At 40.4% G+C, this 24,546-nt stretch overlaps 1 protein-coding gene across 1 annotated transcript; it reads right to left on the reverse strand.

Annotated features, from left to right (window-relative positions):
• Positions 1-6: 6 nt before the first annotated feature.
• On the reverse strand, positions 7-20,135 carry CENPU (centromere protein U). Its single transcript, XM_032800393.2, has 13 exons — positions 20,010-20,135; positions 19,169-19,211; positions 17,024-17,177; positions 16,150-16,273; positions 14,945-15,041; positions 14,080-14,211; positions 11,657-11,729; positions 10,523-10,640; positions 9,278-9,356; positions 8,195-8,242; positions 2,973-3,034; positions 1,754-1,910; positions 7-884 (listed from the first exon to the last, which is right to left on the reverse strand). Exons 1-13 carry the CDS (start codon positions 20,054-20,056, stop codon positions 747-749), a joined length of 1,272 nt encoding a protein of 423 aa, XP_032656284.1. The 5' UTR covers positions 20,057-20,135; the 3' UTR covers positions 7-746.
• Between the last annotated feature and the right edge of the window lie 4,411 nt (positions 20,136-24,546).

A 24,546-nucleotide genomic window follows, 5' to 3' on the forward strand; every position in this document is an offset into this window, starting at 1 on the left:
ACATACTAGTTTCAGAAATATTTTATTCAATACTCATAATGGTGCAATAATTTATGGAAGCCACTACTAAGAATTGAGACATGTCTATTTGTAAGTTGCCTGTTACAAGCTTAGCTTTATGCTACTTTAGTTGGAATTACAACTGATATTTCATGAAAAACCTGTTGTTGCTCATTCTAAAGAAAATGGCTACTCTTGTCACTTTGGTATTTCCAAATGATTACTCTGGTAATCCAATAATAAAATCCTATTAATTTTAAAGCACTAGATTTATCACTGATTCACAGAGATTATTAATGGTTTGTCATACTATCTCTACTCCAGGCTGCCACACGTGCGATGTTTGAGGTAGCACAAAAATGTTCACCTCAAACTTACTATACATCAAAGTGAAAAACCACATGTTCCTGTCACAATTATGTTTCTAAAGATTTACTATCAACTTTTCTCACAAAAAGCTCACATCACTTATTTATAGAGGTGAAAGATTTAAGTTAGAAGCAATTTAAACACAGTGCTTTGTTTTATTAAATGCATATGGTAGTATTTAAACAATTGCTGCTTCTGTTATCAGAAATTAAAGAGTGCAAACACAAAATACCAAAATCTAAATGGAGTAGGAATGTCATAACCATGTATATTTAGCACCTTACCAGAAGAAGTAGCTATCTGTATATGAATGTGAATACACTTAACTGATGTTAACTGTGCTTAGTTGCAAGAAGAAAGTATATTGTATAAAGCATTTACAATTTCTCTGGCAGCTCCTTTTTCTGCAAATTCAGAAACTCTTGTAATCTTGTGCTGATATTTTGAAAATGACTTTCAGCTCTTAAAATTCGTTGAGATTCCACCAGAAGAGCAGGAATGCTGGAAGTTCCGTACTGTTGTTGGAGGAAAAAAATTACAAGGCTTTACTTTTAACTCTTTGGGATAATAGGCAAGTAATTGGACAATGTTTATTTGCAAAGTATTCCATTTGTCTCTCATACTGGACATATTTGAAAGAGTGGATTATAATTTGATGTCACTCTCTTCAAATATTCTATTCTGCTTGTTTAAGTCAAGTTAAAGTTTGGCTATACTAAGCATAAACTGATACACCTCTACCCTGATATAACGCTGTCCTCGGGAGCCAAAAAATCTTACTGCATTATAGGTGAAACCACATTATATCGAACTTGCTTTGGTCCACCAGAGTGCGCCCCTGCCCCCCAGAGCACTGCTTTACCGCATTATATCAGGGTAGAGGTGTAGTATGTCCTAAAGTGGACGGCTTCCTTAGACTGGTCAGCAGTGCCCTAGAACAGAGGAGACTATATTCCAGGCCAAGACACAATTCCTGTACAGGTCTCCTACACTACTTAAAGTACATATTTAAGAAGCTCACTATCAGTGCTATGCTGCTGAACAGATGTTTGAGCATTAAAGAGGGTTACAAAATTCACTGTGAGGTTTAAAAGTTAGCAAACACTACCATCTTGTAGGCAGGGAAGCTCCTGGGCACCAGGGTTTGACCTACATCTATGAGAAAATAAATTGACTTTGTTTCTCACTGAACTTTTAAAAGTAGTACACTACATGTGTGTCCTGGATACAACAGCACCAAAGTTTTTGCCATGTGGTACAAGGCCTTGACAGATACCAACATAATGATATAGCTATCTGCCCTCAATCATCATTTAGTTTCTTCTCCTAAATTGACAAAACTTGAATTAGCTAGTGCAACGTTGTAGAATCAAGATGTACTTACAACTACTTTTTCTTGTGGGTGGTCTTCTCTGCAATTTATATATTGTTGCTGCACCTCCTTTAAATCAGTTAGGAACTGGGTTGCGTTCCTGAGAGAAGATTCTCTCTCTTGTAGCTCAGCATATTCTCTTTGCAGTTGCTTCAGTTGTGGTCCAGTCCTTAAAAAACATCAATACTTAAGGACTGTGTTGTGAATTTTTCTCTTTCAGGAGTTACTTTGAATGTACTGTTTCTACTGAACATGACTTAATGGGGTCATAAAAGTGTAAAATGCAGACAGTGCAACAGCCTGGTATTTTTCTCAATTAGGATAAATCTTTGGTAACTGACAGCAATATGGTCCTTTAAATTGTGCATACTGTTTATGTTTTTATCTAATAAGAACACAGATATTTAATCTTGTCAATAATACAGTAATTCTTCTGACAGGAATCCAGCGATCACATCTGTGATCAAGGGGATTCTAGGAGATGGCTTTTGCCAAGCAGTACAATTTAAAATGGACTTACTTACACATTACACTTAAGTAAAACAGAGCCAACAGTATTCTCTCTCTGTTTTGAGAAATATCCTATTTCTTATAGTAATGGAATATGGCATTAGGCATTCTGTGACTTCACCATACCAGACTGCTACATGTACCATCTCGGGAAATATCCTACCCCTGTAGGGGCAGTTAAAATCAGAATGTATTGCACATTTTCAAGGCTGAGTTCTATTAAGGGAATCAGGAAGTTTACCCAGCAAGATTAAGGTGAGCTATATTGGGGGTGGGAACAATGCCACACACACTGTTCCATGCTCAGTGTGTGTTAAAATTTAAGTAGTCTGAACCTATCTGATCATGTTCTCATCTCCAGTCATGCAGCTGGTGTATTTCTTATGGAACGTGTAGCCCAACTGGCAGATATTATCCCAAGAATTTAGAGTAGCTGGAGATAGTTTGTGAAAATGACTGCCTGTTTCTATTAGGCAGTTCCACAACTCCTGTGGAGATGGAGTGGTTAATTTTAGCTTTTGCAAATAGGAAGGAATACATATGTTCAGCTGGTGAAGGCCGTAAGTGTTTCATCTGCTATTTACACAAAGAAAGTCAGTTAATGACAAAAGCAAGAGTTACCTTAGATTTTCTGGACAGTAACAGGACTCCTCAATTTTCATTGATATTGTATGCTTTAAATCAATATAATCAATATACATTTCAACAAATGGAAACTTACCGAATTAGTTCTTCTCTAACTTCCAGCAAACGCCGTCTTTTCTTATTGATGTCTGTGATCACCTATAATATAATTAAGTGAAATAGCAGTCTTTCAAGAGTAAGACAGTTAAATGACAAGGTAGATTTTCCCCATGCCCCAAACTCTGAATTCTGAATTGACAATGCTCTGGGTTCTAGACATAGGAAATCTTGAGATACCAAGTCTTACAATTCATGACAATGTAATATATGGAAGTGCTATTTTAGGTATTTTTTTCAGTAAGGTCTCTAACATTTGTTAGAATTTTCTCTCTTCCTCCATAACTTGTACGGTTGAACTCACTGTAGTACAGGATCCTTGTTCATCCAGGCATATAAATCCCAACATTTTAAAAAAATTTCAAGCTTTTCAGTATTATTTGGCATAAGACACTAGTGTAGAAATTTGTTTTTTATTAATACTTACTTGGGAGGATCTCTAACTCAGGAGTTGCAAAGCCAATCTATAAAAACCTTTACACCACAGTATATACAATTACATACACTTTCACAGATTTTTTTTTTTTTTTTTACATGTAAGAATAGCATGATGTTGTTTATGTAGTACTTTAGGATCCTTCAGAATGAAAGGTGCGCTGTACATTAAAGATTTTTCTATATTCTTTAATTCAGTTAGTTAAGTACTTAAAACTACAGCCCTAATCCTGCAGGTTGCTCTGCACAGAACAGCTTTTAGCACTGGGGCCTAAGTTCTAGATGACTTCATAGAAAAGTTCTGATTTAGAACTTGATTTTATAAAGAAGTTTAAATGAGAGAGCTTGCACGCAATATGTGACTTTGACTGATAATCACTATTTAAAAACAGTATAATTAAAAACATTTTTAATTTACCAAATTATTAAATGTAATTTTACCAGGAATCCCTTCCTGTTTTCCCCTCTCAAATCTCCTTCATAGATAGATTCATAGACTTAAGGTCAGAAGGGACCATTAGGTCATCTAGTCTGACCACCTGCACAACGCAGGCCAGAATCTCACCTACCCACTCCTCTAACAAACCCCCAACCTATGTCTGAGTTATTGAAGTCCTTAAATTGTGGTTTAAAGACCTCAAGGTGCAGAGAATCCTCCAGCAAGTGACCCGTGTCCCATACTGCAGAGAAAGGCGAAAAACCTCCAGGGCCTCTGCCAATCTTCCTTGGAGGAAAATTCCTTCCCAACCCCAAATATGGCGATCAGTTAATCCCTGAGCATGTGGGCAAGACTCACTAGCCAGCACCCAGGAAAGAATTCTCTGTAGTAACGTCAGATCCCACCCCATCTAACATCCATCACAGACCATTGGGCATATTTACTGCTAATAATCAAAGATCAATTAATTGCCAAATTAGGCTATCCCATCATACCATCCCCTCCATAAATTTATCAGCTTAGTTGAAGTCAAATACGTCTTTTGCCTCCACTACTCGCCTTGGAAGGCTGTTCCAGAACTTCACTCCTCTAATGGTTAGAAATCTTCATCTAATTTCAAGTCTAATAACTTCCTAGTGTCCAGTTCATATCATTTGTCTTGTGTCCACATTGGTACTAAGCTTAAATAATTCCTCTCCCTCCCTGATATTTATCCCTCTGATATATTTATAAAGAGCAATCACATCTCCCCTCAGCCTTCTTTTGGTTAGGCTAAACAAGCCAAGCTCTTTCAGTCTCCTTTCATAAGACAGGTTTTCCATTCCTCGGATCATCCTAGCAGCCCTTCTCTGTACCTCTTCCAGTTTAAATTCATCCTTCTGAAACATGGGAGGCCAGAACTGCGCACAGTATTCCAGATGAGGTCTCACCAGTGCCTTGTATAACGGTACTAACATCTCCTTATCTTTACTGGAAATACCTCGCCTGATACATCCTAAAACCGCATTAGCTTTTCTAACGGCCATATCACATTGGTGGCTCATAGTCACCCTGTGATCAACCAATACTCCAAGGTCCTTCTCCTCCTCTGTTACTTCCAACTGATGTGTCCCCAGTTTATAACCAAAATTCTTGTTATTAATCCTTAAAGGCATGACTTTTCACTTTTTATTATTAAATTTCATCCTATTACTATTACTTCAGTTTACAAGGTCATCCAGATCTTCCTGTATGATATCCCGGTCCTTCTCTGTGTTAGCAATACCTCCCAGCTTTGTGTCATCCGCAAACTTTATTAGCACATTCCCACTTTTTGTGCCAAGGTCAGTAATAAAAAGATTAAATAAGATTGGTCCCAAAACCGATCCCTGAGGAACTCCACTAGTAACCTCCTTCTCCAAAAAATATTGAATTTACATTCAAAGACTAGAAGGAAGACCTAGAAAACAGTGGTTTGAGACACTGATGGAGGACACAGAGAAGGTTGCCATCAGTGTCTGGAAGATGAACTTTACAAGAATGCTGGGAGACAAAGAACAAGAGCTGCTGACTCCACTTGATGAGGAAACGCAAAGGAAAGACGATGATTCAAATATACTAGAATTGCTGGGTGAGACTGATTTGCTGTTTTCAGGACTGGACTAAAATATGCTTGTGAATTAGAGGTGGGAAATGTTTTTCGGACAAATAGCTCATTCAACAACAAATGCAGTTTTGATCAACCCAAAACTATTTGTGAATTTGATGTGAATTCATCAAGTAGTTTCTGCCCAGAATATTTTTTGGGACTTAAATGCCAGGAGAAGGAGGCATCTCTTATAAACTTTAGCCCAATAGTTAGAGCACTCACTGGGGACATGGGAGATGCAGGATCAATTCCACCTTCTGTGTGATGGTGTACGGGGAGACTTTGGCAAACCAGTAAAGTGCCTGAAACCACTATGGCTTATGGTTAAAGGCAGTCAAGTGAGCAAGCTGTAAATTGGCCATTCAGCAGTCTCAGCATGACCAAGGCAGAAGAGGGGGGAGTTTTGGGGTGCCACAGAAAGGGCAGCTTGACCCTGCGTCCTTCCTGATGAGAATTGTGTTGAAGTTCCTGCTACATGCATTTTAAAAGAGCAAGATGTGCCTCACAAATGTCTATTGGGGTCTCAGGGCTCCAAACTCTGGAAAAACCCACACCTAGATAATTCAATTAGAAGGAGCCTCTTGCTTGCCCATTGGAACTGCTTGCTTAACAAGTTTTCTTTAAGGGACATGTCATTCTATTACTAAGGTATAAATAAGGGGAAAAAGCTTGAGATAGTTGGACTTGTTTGGGGACTCCTTTTGGACTCTCCCTCTGGATACATCTGGCGATCCCCACCAGCAGACGGAAGATTTGGCCACCAGAAGCCTGCCGCTGTTTCACTCAAGAGCCACACTCAGCTTTGGTAATTATCAAGGGTTGGGAGTGTTTTACTAATCTGTTGCGGATGTGTGGTCCTGCCATGAAGGCAGGGGACTGGACTCGTTGACCTCCCGAGGTCCCTTCCAGCCCTACAATCTCTGAATCTATATATGTAAGTGCTTGACACTAAGTAAAGTGTAGCTTTAAGTGAAAGCACTCGTGTTGTCCTGTTTGTGTCAGCCATCTATTGGTTGGACGGCCTTGTCTCCCCTGATTTATTTCCTGACACCACTTCACACAGAGTAAAAGTTACCAAGAGCTTTGGTTTGAAAGAACCCTGAGTAACAATGGGGGATATTTGAAATCAGATCTCCTACATTAAGAAAAATGCCCTTACCACTGGCCAATGGGATATTCTAGGTGTCTCTGCCTCTCGTACTGAAACTGTTCCACTTTGTATAAATAATTAAATAGCCACTGGAACAGGAACTTGAATGTAGGTCTCCCATCTCTCCTAAATGAGCACCCTAAACTACAAGCTATAAAGCAATGATACTTGGATCTCAGTGATTCAGGAGTCAAATTAGCGATGAACATTACCCAAAAGAGCCACCGTAGGGCGAATTCATTGTTTCATTTAGTATAGTACTATATATTGATATTTAATCAGTATGACGGGGAAATATATATTATTCTCACAGCAAAAGAACTGACCAAGTATTATTTTATCAGCTACAATTGGTTATAACATAGTAAAAGCATCCCAACTGGTTAATAATTACAATCAAAATGTGTTTGTTAATATCATGTGCTCCAAAGAGCTGCAGGAGACACATTAAAACAGCTCATGAGCCTCAGTCTGAGTATCACAGCTATAAAGTCATTCTCATTCTGTCCCAATAATTATTCATTAATGGCAACTCACAGTTCAGTAGTGCTCACACACTCTCTCAAGTAAGAGTACACCTTCATATAAATGAAGCACAAGGCAAAACAGAGTACCATACTATAATTAAGGCTACGTTTTAGGTCACGGGCACTTTTAGAAAAACTCAATGGGAGTTGCAAAGCCAGAGCTCTGGGTGGAGGCAATGCATAGAGAGCTGCCTGGCCACGCCTCTGCCTAGCAGTTGAGCAAGGGGGATGTCACTGCTTCCAGCAAACCCCCCAAGGTAAGCACTGCCCAGAGCCTGTCTCACCCCATCCGGTGGCCCTGCGCCCTCCCACACTCATTCTGCTGATCCTTGGGGGTGGGGGCTTAAACTGCCTCCGCAGCGGCCAGTGCATCTGAGCTGCCCCTGCACCAGGTGCACCAGCAGCTGCAGAAGTCATGGAGGTCACGGACAAACTCGCCGCCTTAAGCAATGAGTACTCTGATTATAGTTGTTTTTTTTTCCATTTAGTTGTAGTCACAGCATGCATCAGTAGCAAATCAATGGCAGCCCCAATCCTACTGAATGGAGTTTAAGCATACATTTTGGCTTTCCTTTTAAATGATACTCTGACACCATTGCTGTGAAATACTTATCATGTGTGTCAATTTATTTACTGTACTTTTTTTTACTGTATACCACACCCAAGATTGTTAGCAGAGATCAGAATCTGGCATATTTACAGCCTTTAGTAATTCTTGGTTTATACAGTTTGCTCACTGGTTACTGAACTAGCACAACTGATTAACAGTCTAGCAAGTCTGGCAAAAAAGAGTTTCAAACTGGATTTTTGTTCTGTTTGATTTTTTTAAGTATATTACAGACAGTGTTATTCCCAGATAAAATATGTTTCACAAACTTTATCTAGGTATATTTGTATTCTAATAATTTTAGAAACAAACATCCAAGTTTGGTTTTGCAGTTGAACATTGGCTCTGTACATTTCTGTTTCTAAATAAAACACAGCGTCATTTAAACACTATAAAGAGATCATTGCTCTATTTTACCTTAGCATTTCTTCTTTTCAAATCCTTCAGTTCCTGGACTTCTGTTATCTACAGGTAAAGGAAAACATTGTGTATTGACAGGAAAATCTTTCTGATCTTTTCTTCCCCATCCTTTTACTCTATAATCACTGCTATAAGAATTACTTTTGAAACACTTTGGCTTAAAGAAATGAATCACTGGTAATTCTGTCTGGCATGTCCTTTCCTCAGCCCAGAACAAGGTCTGTTATAAAATGCTACTCTCTCCAGCATCAGGAGGCAAAGCTGTCACTCTCTAGTTCGCTATCTAAAAATCCCAGGTTCTTTACCACCTTGTTATAGAAATGCATAAAGTTTTGTTGTTTCAAATGATTTATTAGCATGGACAAGTTTAAAGTTCAATTATAATTTTAATATTGATTGTGGCAATGGTCATAAGTAAAGACCAAAATTCTCAATTTATTTCACTAAATATATCTTTATTTTAAATCTTAATCTCCACAGCTATAATTACTGTTCTCTCCAGTCAGTGGATAGGTCTGAATAATGATATTGCAAAAGTCTGTTCTCCATGTGATGTAAGTCAGAGGCCCCTTAAAAAAAACCCTAATTTTAAAGCCCTGAACATGGCCCCCCTGCAGGCACCAGGAAAGGTATTTCACAAATACAAGGCTTCTGAGGCAGATATAGAAGACGTACTGTTTGTATCTTGGCAGACCTTCAGCTCTATAAGTCTCACCCCTTCAACTTGCCCCACTTTGCAGAACTCCTTGCTCATTGGTAACTGCACAAGAGAAGGTCCTTGTCTCCCAAAAGCTAATCCAATCCTGTAATTTATTGTCTGTGAGCAAACCGCTGTGCCCACGTGAAACCCCACTGGAGTTCTTGCACAGGTGCAGTAGTCTGTCCATGTGCAGCAAGCTGGAGCAATAGTGATTAAAAGTTTTATTTCTTCATTCATTCATATCTCACAAGGTGGATTAATTTTAAAATGCCTTGAGTCATATATAAGACTATATATGAAGTAGTAGGTGTATAAGTATTCTGACTAAAATTTTACAACCACCTCTACACAAATGTTTTTATATTTACTACTATACTTACAGTATTAGTGAGTTGCTCCTTGAAGCCAGAATAGAAGACCGCAATAGCTTCCCTGCAAATCCTAGACTCCACCCTTTGTCTGGAAGTTGGGGAGGAAGGGAGTAAAATAAAACCACAGTTGGGTTAGTATAGGAAAAAGCTATCTGTGCTTATCTGAGTATTTCCCTTCTTCAAGCAGCAAGATCTACAGATACTAACACTGGACTTTCCGTTGTTAGGCTGTTGCCAGTAACCTGTCAGTTACTGGCAACAGCCTAACTCTTCCCCTTGAACAGTTTACCAGTTTTGATGACTTCTGCAGCCAAGAATTTTAGTGCATTCAGCTTTCCCCCCCACCCCCTTTTTATGATTCGCATATGCCTACTGCAGAGCTAAGGAAATAAAACATTGGGTTGGTTTTTAAATCAAAAGTTTTCGTTTGTTTTGTTCATCCCAAGTTCACCTGGGACTGGTTAGTTCTTTGGGCATTGCTACTTGAAGAAAGGAAAGTTTCCTGTTCTTCAGGGAGGCAAGGTCCACAGAAATTAGCACTGGGATTTTAAGAGCAATGAGACTTCCAGGGCATGGATAGGGCTTCCCTTCTGCACTTTTTCTAACTTGCCTAGTGAAACAATACATCATGAAGCACTTCTTTTTAGGGGTAAATCCACCCAAACTTGCAAGTCTAATATGTAGAATTTAGCTAACCTGTGGGACCACTACCAGTGTTTTTTCACAAATGCTAGGAATTAAGAAGTTATATAGTTATTAATTAACTACAGGATAGATGTTTTATATTGAATAAGCACTTCAATTCTGATTAAGAGACCTAAACAGCAGATTGAGAACATCAAAACTCTGTTAAGACAAAAAAAAATCAAAAAAAAAATCGCATATTAAGTGAGCCTCAAAGCTGACTGCTTCAATGGAAATCAAACAGAGCCCATGAAACCAGCTTAACAAATGTAGGATATTTCCAGCCTCTCCTGGGTCTTGATAGATCAATGTGCATCTTCAAGCAGATATTGAGATATATCGTGTTCAGAAATTGCTCCCCAATCACAACAGCTATCCATAATGGCAATATTATTTATATTTGGGCAATACCAAATCTGAGGCCAACCTCCCTAGGATCACATCTTAAAGAAAATGCCATTTGTATCACAGAAACTATAGGCAGTCATCTAATGCATCCCTTGGTTTCAAGCAAACTAAATACACTGTGTCAATTTGGAGTTTTCAGTCCAAGGAAAGCAAGATACTTACTTGTAGTCTGCAGTTATCTTCTCACTCTCAACCAGAACAACATCCAGTTCTGTAATATCTTGGGAAAATCTTTTCAGCCCTTTCGGGCACCAAATCTGCATAGAAAATGGACTATCAGCTGAAACAAAATAAATGACTAGTTAAAAGAAATATGAAATCAAAGTGTTTGAAAAGAATGTAATGCTACACAAACTGACTTGCGTATTAACCTTTTAACAAATTTGAATTTTCTAAAATGGTAATTATTTCACTTGTCTAAGATATATGCCAGCTACCTAGAATTTATTATGCAAATTTTAAATTAAAACAATGTGTGAAAAAGTAACATACCTTATTTCATAGTCTAGTGATATTCAGTAAGGGAACCTTAAGGTGGGTTTTACATAAATAACTAAGGTACATTGGTGATTGTTAAAAATAAATTTTACTTTTACATCCAACATTCTGAATGTCACCAACTCTGCTCGATAGTAAAATACAAAATCCTGAAATATACAAATGGTCTGATGCACATATTTTACTTTGCAAGAAAGTCTGCATTATTACACTCAAGGTATTTAATATAAAGCTTAAAGTCTATAGTTTTTCTGAAACATGCACAATGTTGTATGAAGGGTATATAGACACTTATTTGGGACAAACCACTCCTGGCCACTATGAGTAATATAGCCCTCCCAAACTCATGCTGATGAAGTCTTTATATCACACCAGCATGTATATATTGCATTTGTTAAGGGAAAACTACTTTATGAATATTTTAGAGGGTTCTTAAGAACTGAACTTGGAACATATTTATCTCCATATATAAAGTTAACTGCATAACCCCAACTGGACAGAATCTAGAAGGAGTCAGAAAAACATCTGAAAACAATATCAAATAGTTTGTCTATACCTAAAATGGTCACAATCTTGAAACTCAGTATCTCCTGATGTTACAGTGCTAGTGACTAAGTGCTGAGTCCAACTATATAAGAATCTCCCTATTCCAATTATACAAAGCTCCCATTTGTAGCCTTACTGGGATGCAAAATACCAGATATAAAACTGTTTTTAGGAAAATTCATTAATGGCTAAGGAGGAAAAGTTACAAGGAAGTTTAAAATTATGAAGAGAAAAGTATCAAATTCCTTTTACCAGAAGGATCTAATGCACTCTTTTGTGAAGACTTCTTTGGTTTCACATGGGATTTAGCACTGTTCTTGGGCTTCTGCAATACAAAATGCAGCAGATTAACTTTCAAGAACAATTACGTTCAACCATTTTAAACCCATAATTATAATTAATTATTTCTAATGATAGCAATTGGAGTAACACTAGTGAGAACCACCACAGGCATTTTAACAACTGTGTAGTCTAGATTAGCTCTGTGCAGAGTTTTGACAACATTGATAATGCTGCCAGTGAACAAGAGATGCCAGATTGCATTACCAGTGATATCAACAGTAGGAATGCTAAAGTTGCATCAGTGGGAATATTTTGAAGAGAAATGCAGCTGGCAATATTATTGGGTGACTTTATTGAAATGAATGCATCTTTAGGGTCCATTGTATTAAATGAATGGTTTATTTATTATTGTGGTCCAGAAGTGTATGTCACCTCTTGAGGGGTGGAGATGTGGCACCTGGGGGTTCAGAGGACAATACTGAACAAAGCATCAGATAAGAACAGATTTTTGGAACAAAGAGTGTTAAGTGGTTTTCCTGGGGATTCTCTAGGGCAGTGGTTTTCAAAGTGTGGGTCACGACCCAGAACTGGGTTGTGGAATGGAAGGGACTGGGTCCCAGCAGCTCTGGTCAGCACCACCAGCACCACCAAAAGTCCCATCGACAGTGCTGCCCGGCTAAGCCAAGTTAGTCCCTACTTGTTCCAACACTATGCTGCGCCCTAGAAGCGGCCAGCAGCAGGGCTGGCTCCTAGGTGGGGGGGTTCACGGCACTCTACATGCTGCCCCCACCCCAAGCACCAGCTCCGCACTCCCACTGGTCAGTTACCAGTCAACAGGAGTTTGGGGAAGGGGCGGTGCCTGTGGGTGAGAGCCATGTGGAGTCGATTGCGCGCTTCCACCTAGGAGTCAGACTTGCTGCTGGCCGCTTCCAGGACAGGCAGGAAGCTGTTGTGCCGTTGACCGGAAGCCACCTAAGGTAAGCCTGTGCCCCAATCCTCTGCCCCAGGCCTGAGCCCCTCCCCCCCAAACCCAGAGCCCCTTCCTGCATCCCAAACCCCTCACCCCCGGCCCCACCCCAGAGCCTGCCTCTCCCAGCCCAGAGCCCTGCCCCGTCCCACACCCCAAGACCCTCCAAACCCAGAGCCCCCTTTACACCCTAAACCCCTCATCCCTGGCCCCGGGCCCAGAGTCTGCACCCCCAGCCCAGAGCTCTGTCCCCTCCAGCACTCCAGCCCCCGGCCACAGCCTGAGACACACCCCCTGCCAAATCCGGAGCCCCCTCCTACACCACAAATCCCTCATCCCTGGCCCCAGCCCAGAGTCTGCGCACACAGCCCTGACCCCCTCCTGTACCCCAACGCCCTGCCCTAGCCCAGAGCCCCCCCCCGAATCCCTCATTCCCAGCCCCACCCCTCACCCCAAACTTCTGCCCCAGCCCTGAGCCCCTCCCACACACCAAATCCCTCATCCCTAGCTCCACTGGGTCATGGACATCAACAATGTTCTTCAACTGGGTTGCCAGAAAAAAGTTTGAAAACTACTGCTCTAGGGGCACCTGGTTATGCAAAAACCTAGCCTTCTGAAGCTAAGTCCTGAGGAGTGGGCCACTGCCTGCTGATCACCTGTTGCATGAGACCAAGATCAAAGGGCCAACTGAACTATTCATGGTAGTTCTGAATCTGAGACAGTTCTGAAGTTGTAGACACAGGGATAACCCAGTTGTGGGTTTTCAAGGACTGACACCAACTAAGCCCAAAGTTAGAGTCGGGGTGACCTCTGCTAAGCTTTTCAGCATGTATGTAGGTTCTTTTATTGTTTTTAATGTTTTCTCTGTAATGCTTTCCCCTTAAGAATAAATGTACTTATAAAGAGTTGTGTGATAACTTATGACTGCAGGCAATACACTGGGCATACCCTCTGGAGAGAAAGCAAAGCACAGACACTGGCCAGTTTAGGCAGTTTGGCTTGCTGAGGATATCAGAGTGTAGGCAGGGAACTGTGACATCTTGAAAAATCCCAGTCAGGAGGGAGAGAGATGTGGATCTCTGCCCAAGAGAGGTGACAGCTGAGAAGCCAGAAGCTTAGCACTGAGGCCTTGAGGGATCACAGAGGGGGAATACGGGTGCAGTTATCTTGAACTATGACAGGTATCACACGTGAAGCTGCACAGGTGAGAGCATTTTGAAGAGAAATGCCAGAGTAGACAAGACCTTGTGTTCAGTTTTCCCTCTGTCCTACCCCCTCACATCCAAAACTATTATTCTTTCCTGAATACATTCTCCCTCTTTTTAAACAGATGAGAAGATCACTATGTGCTTTAGTGCTTAATTCTAAGGAGAAACAAGATTTTAGAGGCATTTTTGATAGATTTTGCAGTTGAGACAACTTTTACCTTTTGTGCATTCAACCTCTTCACTAAATCTGTAACCTTATTTGATATGCTGCTTTCTGAAGAGCTGTTACTCAATGCTAATGCAGATGGTAACTTAGATTCCTCCACATTGGTCTTGGTGTTTCCTGATATCTATATAAAGAATAATTTAAAGTAAATCTTCACATTTTTAAAAAAATGCAAAAGAAAAAAGGCATGAACAGTAACAGTCTGAAAGATCTAAACTCTACTGCTTTAAAACTATAATAAGAACTTTCTTTAGAAGTTTGAGATGTCATGAGCAATCAAAACTACTACAGTATCCTGTGATGGTTTCAAAATGACACTTGAAGGTCTTTAAAAAAAAACAAACCAATTATTCACACTACATATTTCTGAACACTAAAAATCAACATTAGTTTTGACTCTCTTTTCTGGAAGGCCAGCAGTAACTACACAGTAGGGCTGAGCGTGAAAGACACTAGGATTGTGTGAGGTAGTGAATTTAACACACCAGTCAGGTCAACACGTAAGACTTATATGGTGCACTACTGCATAGCTTCTCTCATTAAAAACTGACTGCAGAAATCTGCCACTTTAATAGAGAGCTTCCAGGCTGACAGAAAATAAGATAGAAAATGTGACAAGAGAACTTTTAAGTATCAAGAGACTAAGTGTGGTGGAAGTCCAATGCGTATGCGCTTTGAAGGAAAGCCACTCATAAGTGTGTCAAGTTGATTAGCACCAATATAAATTTTAAAAATTAGTTTTAGTAATTAACTGAAAATTCTACTCTTACATGTCTGTTGTAAACTCTTTTCTCTGTCTAATCTGAATATGGCATAGAATATGTTCTAAATAAAAGTTTTGATATATTCTTACAAACCTTTTTCTGTATCTTATTCTCCTTCAGGGATTCATCTTCAGAATCCTCTGTCACTGATTTGTTATCTTCAGGCACTTTCAAGCTACACTGATTTTTTCTAGAATAAAGATGAGCAATAAAAACTTTCCTGACGCATAATTAAAAAAATAAATAAATCTGTATCCTTGTGTAACCCATTACATGCTAACCAATGGGTTGCACATTTGTCCTCAACATGCTTTATTTAAACAACAAAACCAAGGGTTCATTGGTGACCTAATGGAGGTGGTTCTGCACAACCTTGCAGGAATCCCAGGTTTCATTTCTTCTCAGTTTTCAGTTCCCAGGTCATCAGCTTCAAGAAGTCCTGCAGTAGCCACGTATCCCTCAACAGCAACCCCCACTGTCAGTTTAAGAAACAGAGTTAAAAGGCTCTGAAAGAGTTCAGCTTGGTACTGACTGGCCATAAAGATGCCTGGGCTGCGTGGGCCCCAAAAGCAGATGAGGTACACTTGGGAAATTGGGATGGAGAGGCTGGGGGAAAATGATCTTCAGGAGTTTAACAGGGATGCAAAAGGTTCCCTGAAAGAACAAACCCACTATTTTTGTTTTGTCTTGATAAATTCATTCAAGCAAGCATTACTTCCTATTTATACCAAATCTGTTTTAACAAAGCAGAAGTGTATGGACAAAAATTGTTTTACAATAATTTGAAAAGAAGAGGAATTTTCTCAGGTCAAAGAAACTATATCAGACTCAAAGCAAATTGGATTCCCTTTCAATTGTTTTTTCTAATATTTTCTTTGCCATTTTTGCTGAATAGTAGACATTTGCAACTAGAAGTCTCACTAATGGATCAATTTTTTTTAAAAGCCTTTCAATTTCTCCAACACAATCCTGACACCCACAACATTACAGTAAGAAAGTCTTAACATACACAGATGTAAATTATAAGCAGTAAATGGTTGGCATAATGCAAATCAGAATTCTTTTCCCTCCGACCTGCTGACTGATTTGGGCTTTGGCTTCTTACTTGGAAGGTTTTAAGCAAGGGCATTTTAAAAGACAGCAATTGAGACAGAATGAGGACATTTTTCACCATTTAAAGTCTCTCTTGAAAGAATAGGATGATCCTGAGATCACATCAACGTACAAAAAAAGCGTAAGTTTTCCAAACATTGTCTAATAGTTTTCCAGGACTGGAAAATATTTTATTTTCACTGTACCTTGTGTCTGCATTTTTCCCTTGTGGAGATGAATCAGAAGAATGACTAGCTGACATGTCGTGCTCCTCTTCCTGCAATTCCACATTCCCACCAGCGTCTACAGCAGTGCTGTGTAAAGGGTGATCTATATATAACAGAAAAACAAACATGGAAGTTTGAAACTTTGTCTGCTTAGGCAAAGCACTTGGCTACACTAGCACTGTTTTGCTATTTCTCATACAATTGGGCATAGTTATGATTTGTATGTCTACTAAGTGTCTTTTTTCAAATTAAGTCTTATTTAAAAATACACTGTTTAAAATTTTTGAGAGAAGAAACTTGAGGAGACCAAGGAGTGTCTATCAATGAGCCTCACATGAAGCATGAAAAGTGATTTTAATATTTCACCAGAAAATAATTTATATACGGTTGAGAATAAGATCTTTCCTTTTAATAATATCTGAAAGTGACAGGACAATGCCTCTTCTCCCTGCAAATGTTTAAAAATATCTCCACATATATTCTTAGGATTGCAGAACAGTTTCTCTTCACAGTTCTCACCACATACAAGCACAAGAACAGAGGAAGATGACAAACACCCAAGAACCATGAAAACACTGCTGTTTTATATACCACCACCTTACAAGGGATGTTCTGCTATGCACTTCCAGGTTTACTATCTTAAACCTTTACATAGCACCTTTCACTGTGGTATATAAGCACTACTCAAAATTAAAGAATACAAAAGCCCAAAACAAAGAGGTAATTTTCCCTTGTCATTCCCATAGGCAAGGAATGACACTGAGGCTTTTGTTTATGGTTTTTAAAATAACTTATGTGCAAGGTAACTTGTAAAAATAATGTATTAAACAATTTTAAAAAGTTAAATACCAACCAAATGAATCATCAGGCTCCTCAACTTGCCCAGTCTCAGTTATCTTCAATATCCTTGAGACATCTGGTTCCTCACATGGAAGTAATTTACTGCGAGGATGGGACTTGGCTTTGTATTCCTGGGTGGGTATTAAAGCAATGTCTTCTACATCCAACTTTCCAATGCAAAACAAATTAAATATAATGACAACAAATTTAAAATACCTGAATAGTATTTAGAATTCAAATTTAAAATAGAATCCATGACACTGAGCTATGGTGCAAAACACTTGAAAGGGGACATGCATGCATTTTCTTTTTTACACTTATTTTTCGTGAGAAAAATGTAGGTAAAGTGAAGTGATACATATTACTATTTTGTATTATGCTATGGTTTGAGCATTGGCCTGCTAAACCCAGGGTTGTGAGTTCAATCCTTGAGAGGGATCTGGGGCAAAAATCAGTACTTGATCCTGCTAGTGGAGGCAGGGGGCTGGACTCGATGACCTTTCGGGGTCCCTTCCAGTTTTATGAGATAGGTATATCTCCATATATTATTAGTTTTAGTAGTACATTATAAAACTTGTAAGAAGACACAAAAGATCAGCACTTTCTAAGAACTAATCTCTTTTCAAAAATCAGATTATTTTTTCCTTCAGACAAGGAGGGACATTTTCAGCCACCCCCCCTTGTTATTCATATTACTATTGTGTGTCTAGTCATGGATTTCCACTGCTGCAAAACTTGCATGTTAAAGAATGAAATAATTTTAATTTGCTGAAAGTGCCAAACTGCAAGTCTAAGCAGATCATTCAGCACAAGCTGCTCTATATTAGGAGAACAGGGGAAAAGGCATGCTTAAAAGTCACCTATAGGCTGAATCTGGTGGCCCAGCCAGCCTGTCAGTTTTATATATGTAACTTCCATTGATTTCAGTGAGAGCTGTTCAGGTGCAAATGAAGATCAGGGAATGAAGGGACATCAATCACCAGCATTTCTATTCTACAAGCATAATATAGTTCCCCAAGTCAAACTTTAAGGTTTTCACTTTGGCAACGAAAATAAATGCAAATAAAATAAATAAATTCCTGTTCTGGATGGTCTCTATTTTTATCATGGGATAGTTATCAAATGTTTGTCAGGATCTGAAAACTTGCATCATATTTTCAAGCAAATTGTCCATTTTATCACAAGGCACATCACTCTCACAAAAGTTGCAAAGCAGCAAGATTACAAAACACAGTTCCCACAGAGGATGAAAGCTCATCCATGCAGGCAGACCCCTATGCCCACACATAAGGGTTAACTTTCAGGATCTAGACCAGCAGTGAGACCAGGGCCACATCTGAGAATAGAAATTGTATGGCTGGCCTGAATGCTCACAAAATTGGGGTTGGGGTACAGGAAGGGGTGCAGGCTCAAGGGTGCGGCCAGAAATAAGGAGTTCAGCATACGGGAGTGGGGTGTGGTAGGGTGTGTGTGTAGGCTCCAGCTGGAGGTGCGGGCTCTGGGGTAGGGCTGGGGATGAGGAGTTTGGGGTGTAGGAGGGTGCTCTGGGCTGGGACAGAGACATTCAGAGGGCGGATCAGGGCTGGGGCAAGGGTTGGGCTGTAGGCTCCAGCTGGGGGTGCAGGCTTTGGGGGCTGGGTTGCAGAAGACTGCTCTGGGCTGGGATCAAGAGGTTCAGAGGGCAGGAAGGCGATCAGGGCTGGGGCAGAGTTTGGGGCATGGGGAGAGGCTCAGGGGAGCAGGCTCTGGGCAGCGCTTACCTCAAGTGGCTCCCAGAAACAGCAGCCATGTCCCCACTCCAGCTCCTACGCAGAGGTACAGTCAGGAGGCTCTGCATGTTGCCCCATCCACAGGCACTGCCCCTGCAGCTTCCACTGGAGCGCCGGAGGGGGCTATTGGAGCACATACGAACCAGAGGGAAGCCATGCCACTGCTTCCAGGAGCTGCATGGAGCAGCCCCTGACCCTGCTCCCCGGCTGGAGCAGGGCAAGCCCTGGACCCCACTCCCCAGTGGGAACTTGAGGGCCAGCTTAAAACAGCTGGTAGGCCAGATCCAGCCCGTGAACCGTACTTTGCCCTCCCCTGATCTAGACCTTCAACAGCATGGCACATTTATACTTTATTCTTTTTAATTGACTGCAAAATTAAGGTAACTTACATCCAGTTTATTTCTTTTCAATTTTTTCTTTGAGGTCTTCTCACTATTAAATATGCATAAAAGAAATTAAATGTACAGTTGAATATACTGAAGTTATTTAAAAATAACTCCACTATAAACCTACTCTCTTTTACTCTTCATTCCTGCATCAAAATCAGGGCTACATTACATTATTACATTACCCGTGTCTAGCTTCTTAACAACAACAGAGCTTAACCCAAATGACAAAGGAAATGCTCAAATATAAGTTTATTTAATGTTATATATTTACTTTTTAAACAAAAAATTGCTGAAAAATCTTTTTTTTTTAACTTGTCTTCCAAAGTTAGAATTCAGAGTAGTGTGTTTTATCTAAAACCCGGTGTTATCTGTGAGAGGTAGCAATTAAGTTGTCAACTACTGAACAAGCAACAAAGGTCGAGATTTTTTAAAAACGGGTACTAAAGTTAGGTTCTGATCTTACATTTCAGTGTAGAAGAGCCCAACATAAGTCAATAAGGCTATGCATGCATACAGCAGTTCACCCAAGCACAGCCAATTGCAAGACAGGGACCATAACACCTTATTTAGGCCCTGACTCAGCAACTGGGTGTATGTGGGCAGCCCCTATGCCTATAAGGAAAAAGCCACCGGATCAGGCCATAAAGCTCCTAAATAAATTGCCTGATTTTCAAAAGTGCTGAGCACTTAGCAGCACCCATTGACTTTAGGCACCTATTTTAAAAAAAAAATCTTAGCCTCAGCGGTCTCAATTTAGGTGTGTGCAGGTGAATTGTTTCAGTTCACGTTAAAGAAATGGGAGTTCATTGCTAAAGGAAAATTTACAGCATCGTTTACTTACAGAGCAGACACGTGGCTTTTACTATGCATCTTCCTTTTCTTATCCATGTCACTTACAAAAGTTTTGTATTCAAATGCCTTTTCTGAAATGACACATTAGTCTCCATTTAATGTGGGACCTGTCCCTTTACAAAAAGAGTACATGGAATGCAATGTGTGTCTATAAAGTTACTTGTACATCAATAACAGTGCACTACAGAATCAAGGTAGTCCTCAGACCCATGCAGCACAGGGTACTACTGGAGCCCAGGGGAGTGAGGTCAGTGGGAGGAGGGGGAGTTAATCCAAGCTGCTGCTGTAGGGGCCAGGATGGGGAGTTCAGAGCGATTTTGCCAAAGGCAACCAGTAACTCAGATTTAGCCAGGCAAGAAAACAGAATCAGATCCCCTCTGCCTTCCCTCAGCCCTTTCCCCATCACTCGGCCCCCCTTCTCCCAATATGCACTGAGACAAGAATAGATTTGGTTTCTCACATAGTTAGTTGCAATGGGATATTAGCAGGGTCATGATGTGAACATATCTGACACACACACACCAGCTAACACACTTCAACACCCAGTTGCCAACCCCTTCCACTCCCAGATATAATCCTTGACATAAACAGCTCCTTTGAGATCCTCAGCCAAAGAAAACAGTTTCAATGTGTAAGAATTCTGTGCAGAGAAGACTGACATCCTATCTGGAATAAAGCAGATATCACGTGCCTTCAAGAGACACTTGCAGGGCTCAGGAAGGAATTCCTCCCCCATCCATATTCTGGGTGTGGGAGTTGGGATCTCCTTCCTCTGAAGTACCTCACTTAATCATGTCCCTGCCATTAAGGAGGCCTTGGGCGTTGGTATGCTTCAGTCCTTCCTGTGGGCTGTAATATTTGGGTATCATTTCGGTTGTTGTGTTTCATGAGGTGGTACTGATGGTCCATGATATACAGGCAATCAGACTAAATGATCCTGTGGTCCTTTCTGGCTTAAACTTGAATCTTTGGCAGGGAAAAGACAATCCCACTAAACATTCCTAGCATGCACATTGCTGCAAAGGTTGAAAGCAGCCCCTATGATAGCACAGTACTGCCAGAGCCCCAGGGCTTCGGCAGTGATTTAAAGGGCCCCGGGCTCCACACAAATTCAGATATAATGCAGTAAAGCAACAGGGCTCAGGTGGCACTTTAATGGGCCCGGGGCTCCCTGCTGCTTTACCATGTTATATCCGAATTCATGTTATATAGGGTCCCGCTCTATCAGGATACCTGGGCTTTCAGAACAAACATTCCAACAATATAAAAGATATTTAGGACTATTTGACTCAGATCCCTTCAGTGAACTATTGGGCTCAGAAAAAAGGATCAGAAAGAACCAGTGCAACAGCTGGAGCAAGCTGATTGAAACAACAAACCTGTGCCATATCAGCAAAAAAGCATAGGCCATCATTTGTGAGCTGAACCCTAATGGACAATCAAAGTGTATTACTGAAGTCTCTCTCAACCAACTGGCACAGCAACTCCTCCAAAATAGTAAACCAGCTCACAAAGCAAAGCACATAATGAAACAAGTCAAGCAGGTACTTTGCTTGCTCCTCGGGAGCAAAAAAAATCCACAGGGAGCAGCCTAACATCAAGGAGCTGACAACAGTCTCAAAAACTCTGAAATGTTGAAAGGCAGCTAGATATCTCATGTACTATCACTACACTTTTGGATAAGAGTATAGAAGTGGCTACTTGATATCTTTAATTCTTGCATGGAGACAACGCAGATACTCAGGCTGTGGAGACAAGCTGAAGTGATTGTGCTACTCAAACCACATGAAGACCTTAACTGCAAAGAGCTACCCACAACTATCCCTACTCTGCTCAGCCTACAAGCTATAAGAGCAGATGATAATGGGGGAATAGCACCAATAGCAGAAGAGCAGCAGTCTGATGACCAAGCTGGTTTCCACCGAGGACGTCAATGTTAGGATATAGATATTCAGGCCTGTCTGCAAAGGCCTATACTTCAAGAATTTAGGTGTATTCTTATCACTTAGCTAGTTATAGAGGTTGTCATAAACAGATAGTTAAGGGTTAATGTTTCTTTTACCTGTAAAGGGTTAAGAAGCTCAGTAACCTGGCTGACACCTGACCAGAGGATCAATAGGGGGACAAGATACTTTCAAATCTTGGTGGAGGAAAGTCTTTGTTTGTGCTGTTTGTTTTGTTCGTTGTTCGCTCTTGGGGCTAGAGGACCAAGACGTACCATCCAGTTTTCTTTCCAACTTCTGAATCGTCTTTCCTGTTCAAATAGTAAAGTACTAGCCAGGAAAGGCGAATTAGTCTTATGTTTGTTTTTCTAACTTGTAAATGTGTATTTTGCTGGAAGAATTTTTACCTCTGTTTGCTGTAACTTTGATTCTCAGGCTAGAGGAGGGGAAGTCCCTCTAGTCTATATGAATCTGAATACCCTGTAAGCATTTACTATCCTGATTTTACAGAAATAATTTTTACTTTTTCTTTCTTCAATTAAAAGCTTTCTTTTTAAAGAACCTGGTTGATTTTTCCTTGTTTTGGAATCCAAGGTATTGAGTCTAAACTCACCAGGGATTGGTGGGGGGGGAAAGGAAGGGAATGGTTAATTCCTCTTTGTTTTAAGATCCAAGGAGTTTGGATCTGTATAGCTTCCCAAGGCAACCCAGGGAGGAGAAAGTCTGGGGGGAGGGGGGGCAGAGAAGGGGGAATGGTTTATTTCTCCTTGTTTTAAGACCCAAGGGGTTTGGGTCTTGGGCTCCCCAGGGGAGGTTTTGGGGAAACAGGAAGTGTGCCAAACACTATATTTTGGCTGGTGGCAGCGTTATCAGATCTAAGCTAGGAATTAAGCTTAGAAGGGTCCATGCAGGTCCCCACTTTTTGGACGCTAAAGTTCAAAGTGGGGAAAAAACCTATGACAGAGGTATAAAAGAAAGAATCAAAATCACTGTCTATGTAATGGCCTTGTCTTACCATGACAGGCTAAGGCCTTCAGCTAAGATGTAGTTAAGCAGCCATAAGCTGGGAAGTGTATGGTCACCTCCTCACATTCCAAATTAGTCACACTGAAATAAGGTGCTATTGGGCTATTAGGAATACAATCCTGCCCTGACATTTCTATCACCTCCAGAGAAAGGGAAGAGCCTAGAAGATGTAAAAGAAAACTTAGTTTAATAGCATCCTGTTTGGCAAGAACTCACTTATCAATAGACACAGCTGGAAAACCCTTATGTCTGTATAGATGTAGTTGTGAAATCCTCACTTCTGTATTGTTTTGTACGTTTACTTGCATGGTCTCTGTCTGGTTCTGTAATTGTTTCTGTCTGCTATATAATTAATTTTGTTGGGTGTAAACCAATGAAGGTGGTGGAATATAATTGGTTAAATAACTATGTTACAATATGTTAGGATTGATTAGTTAAATTTCAGTAAAATGATTGGTTAAGGAATAGCTAAGCAAAACTCAGGTTTTACTATATAGTCTGCAGTCAATCAGGAAGGCGGGGGAAAATGGGAACAGGGACTGGGAACGGGGGAATTAAAATCATGTCTTGCTAAAGGGGAAAATGGGAACAGGGGATGGGAACGGGAACAGGAACAGGGACACAGGCAAGGCTCTGTGGTGTCAGCTGGGAAGGGGGACACTAAGGAAGGAAACTGGAATCATGCTTGCTGGAAGTTCAATCCAATAAACATTGAATTGTTTGTGCCTTTGGACTTCGGGTATTGTTGCTCTTTGTTCATACAAGAAGGACCAGGGAAGTGAGAGGGTGAAGGAATAAGCCCCCTAACAGTCAATACTGTGGTCAAGTTGCAAACTTACCCCAATAAACCCAAAATGACTTTGAAACCCGCAAAATTACAGAGGCTGTCAGTAGCTTATGATACTGAACCATCTGCACTTCTACTGAAAATTGCAAGAATTTTGAGAAATAGCAAGATGGTCCAGGTCATCTCTTCCCTGCTTGAGAATCAACATTCTCTGTCGAGACAGATAGTCAGAAATGTCAATGGAGTACTCAACGGAATGGATTGCCCCAAGGTTCAGTAATATCACCCTTTCTTTTTTAATATGTCTTCACAAATGACCAACCAGAATCCCCTGATTTGCAAAGATTCATTTATGCAGATGATCCTTGCTTTGCTGCTATCCAATCAGAAAGATCTGAGGACACTGAACACATTCTAGCTGGCTCCCTGACTGTACCTGGAGAAAGGCATCATACATAGCTCTTGAATGCCAACCCTAGTAAGACATAAGTATGGGCCCTGAAACACCATCGGCCTAAGTAAAAACTCCAGATAATGTAGGATGCTTCTATCCTTGAGCATTATAAACATCCGGCGTACCTTGGGGTCACATTAGACCAAATGCTGACATTCAAAGAGCACATAAGGAAGCTGAAAATCAAAAGTGAATTCCAGGAATTATGTACTCCAGAAACTAGCCAGCATAACATGGGAAACTAACCTCCAATACACGGAAGTCCAAAAAGAGCTTTGCCTCTTAATGTCCCTTTCCCTGAAAAACCACTTTGGAA

Source organism: Chelonoidis abingdonii, chromosome 5, assembly GCF_003597395.2.
Source record: "Chelonoidis abingdonii isolate Lonesome George chromosome 5, CheloAbing_2.0, whole genome shotgun sequence".
In the NCBI taxonomy this organism is placed as follows: domain Eukaryota; kingdom Metazoa; phylum Chordata; order Testudines; family Testudinidae; genus Chelonoidis; species Chelonoidis abingdonii.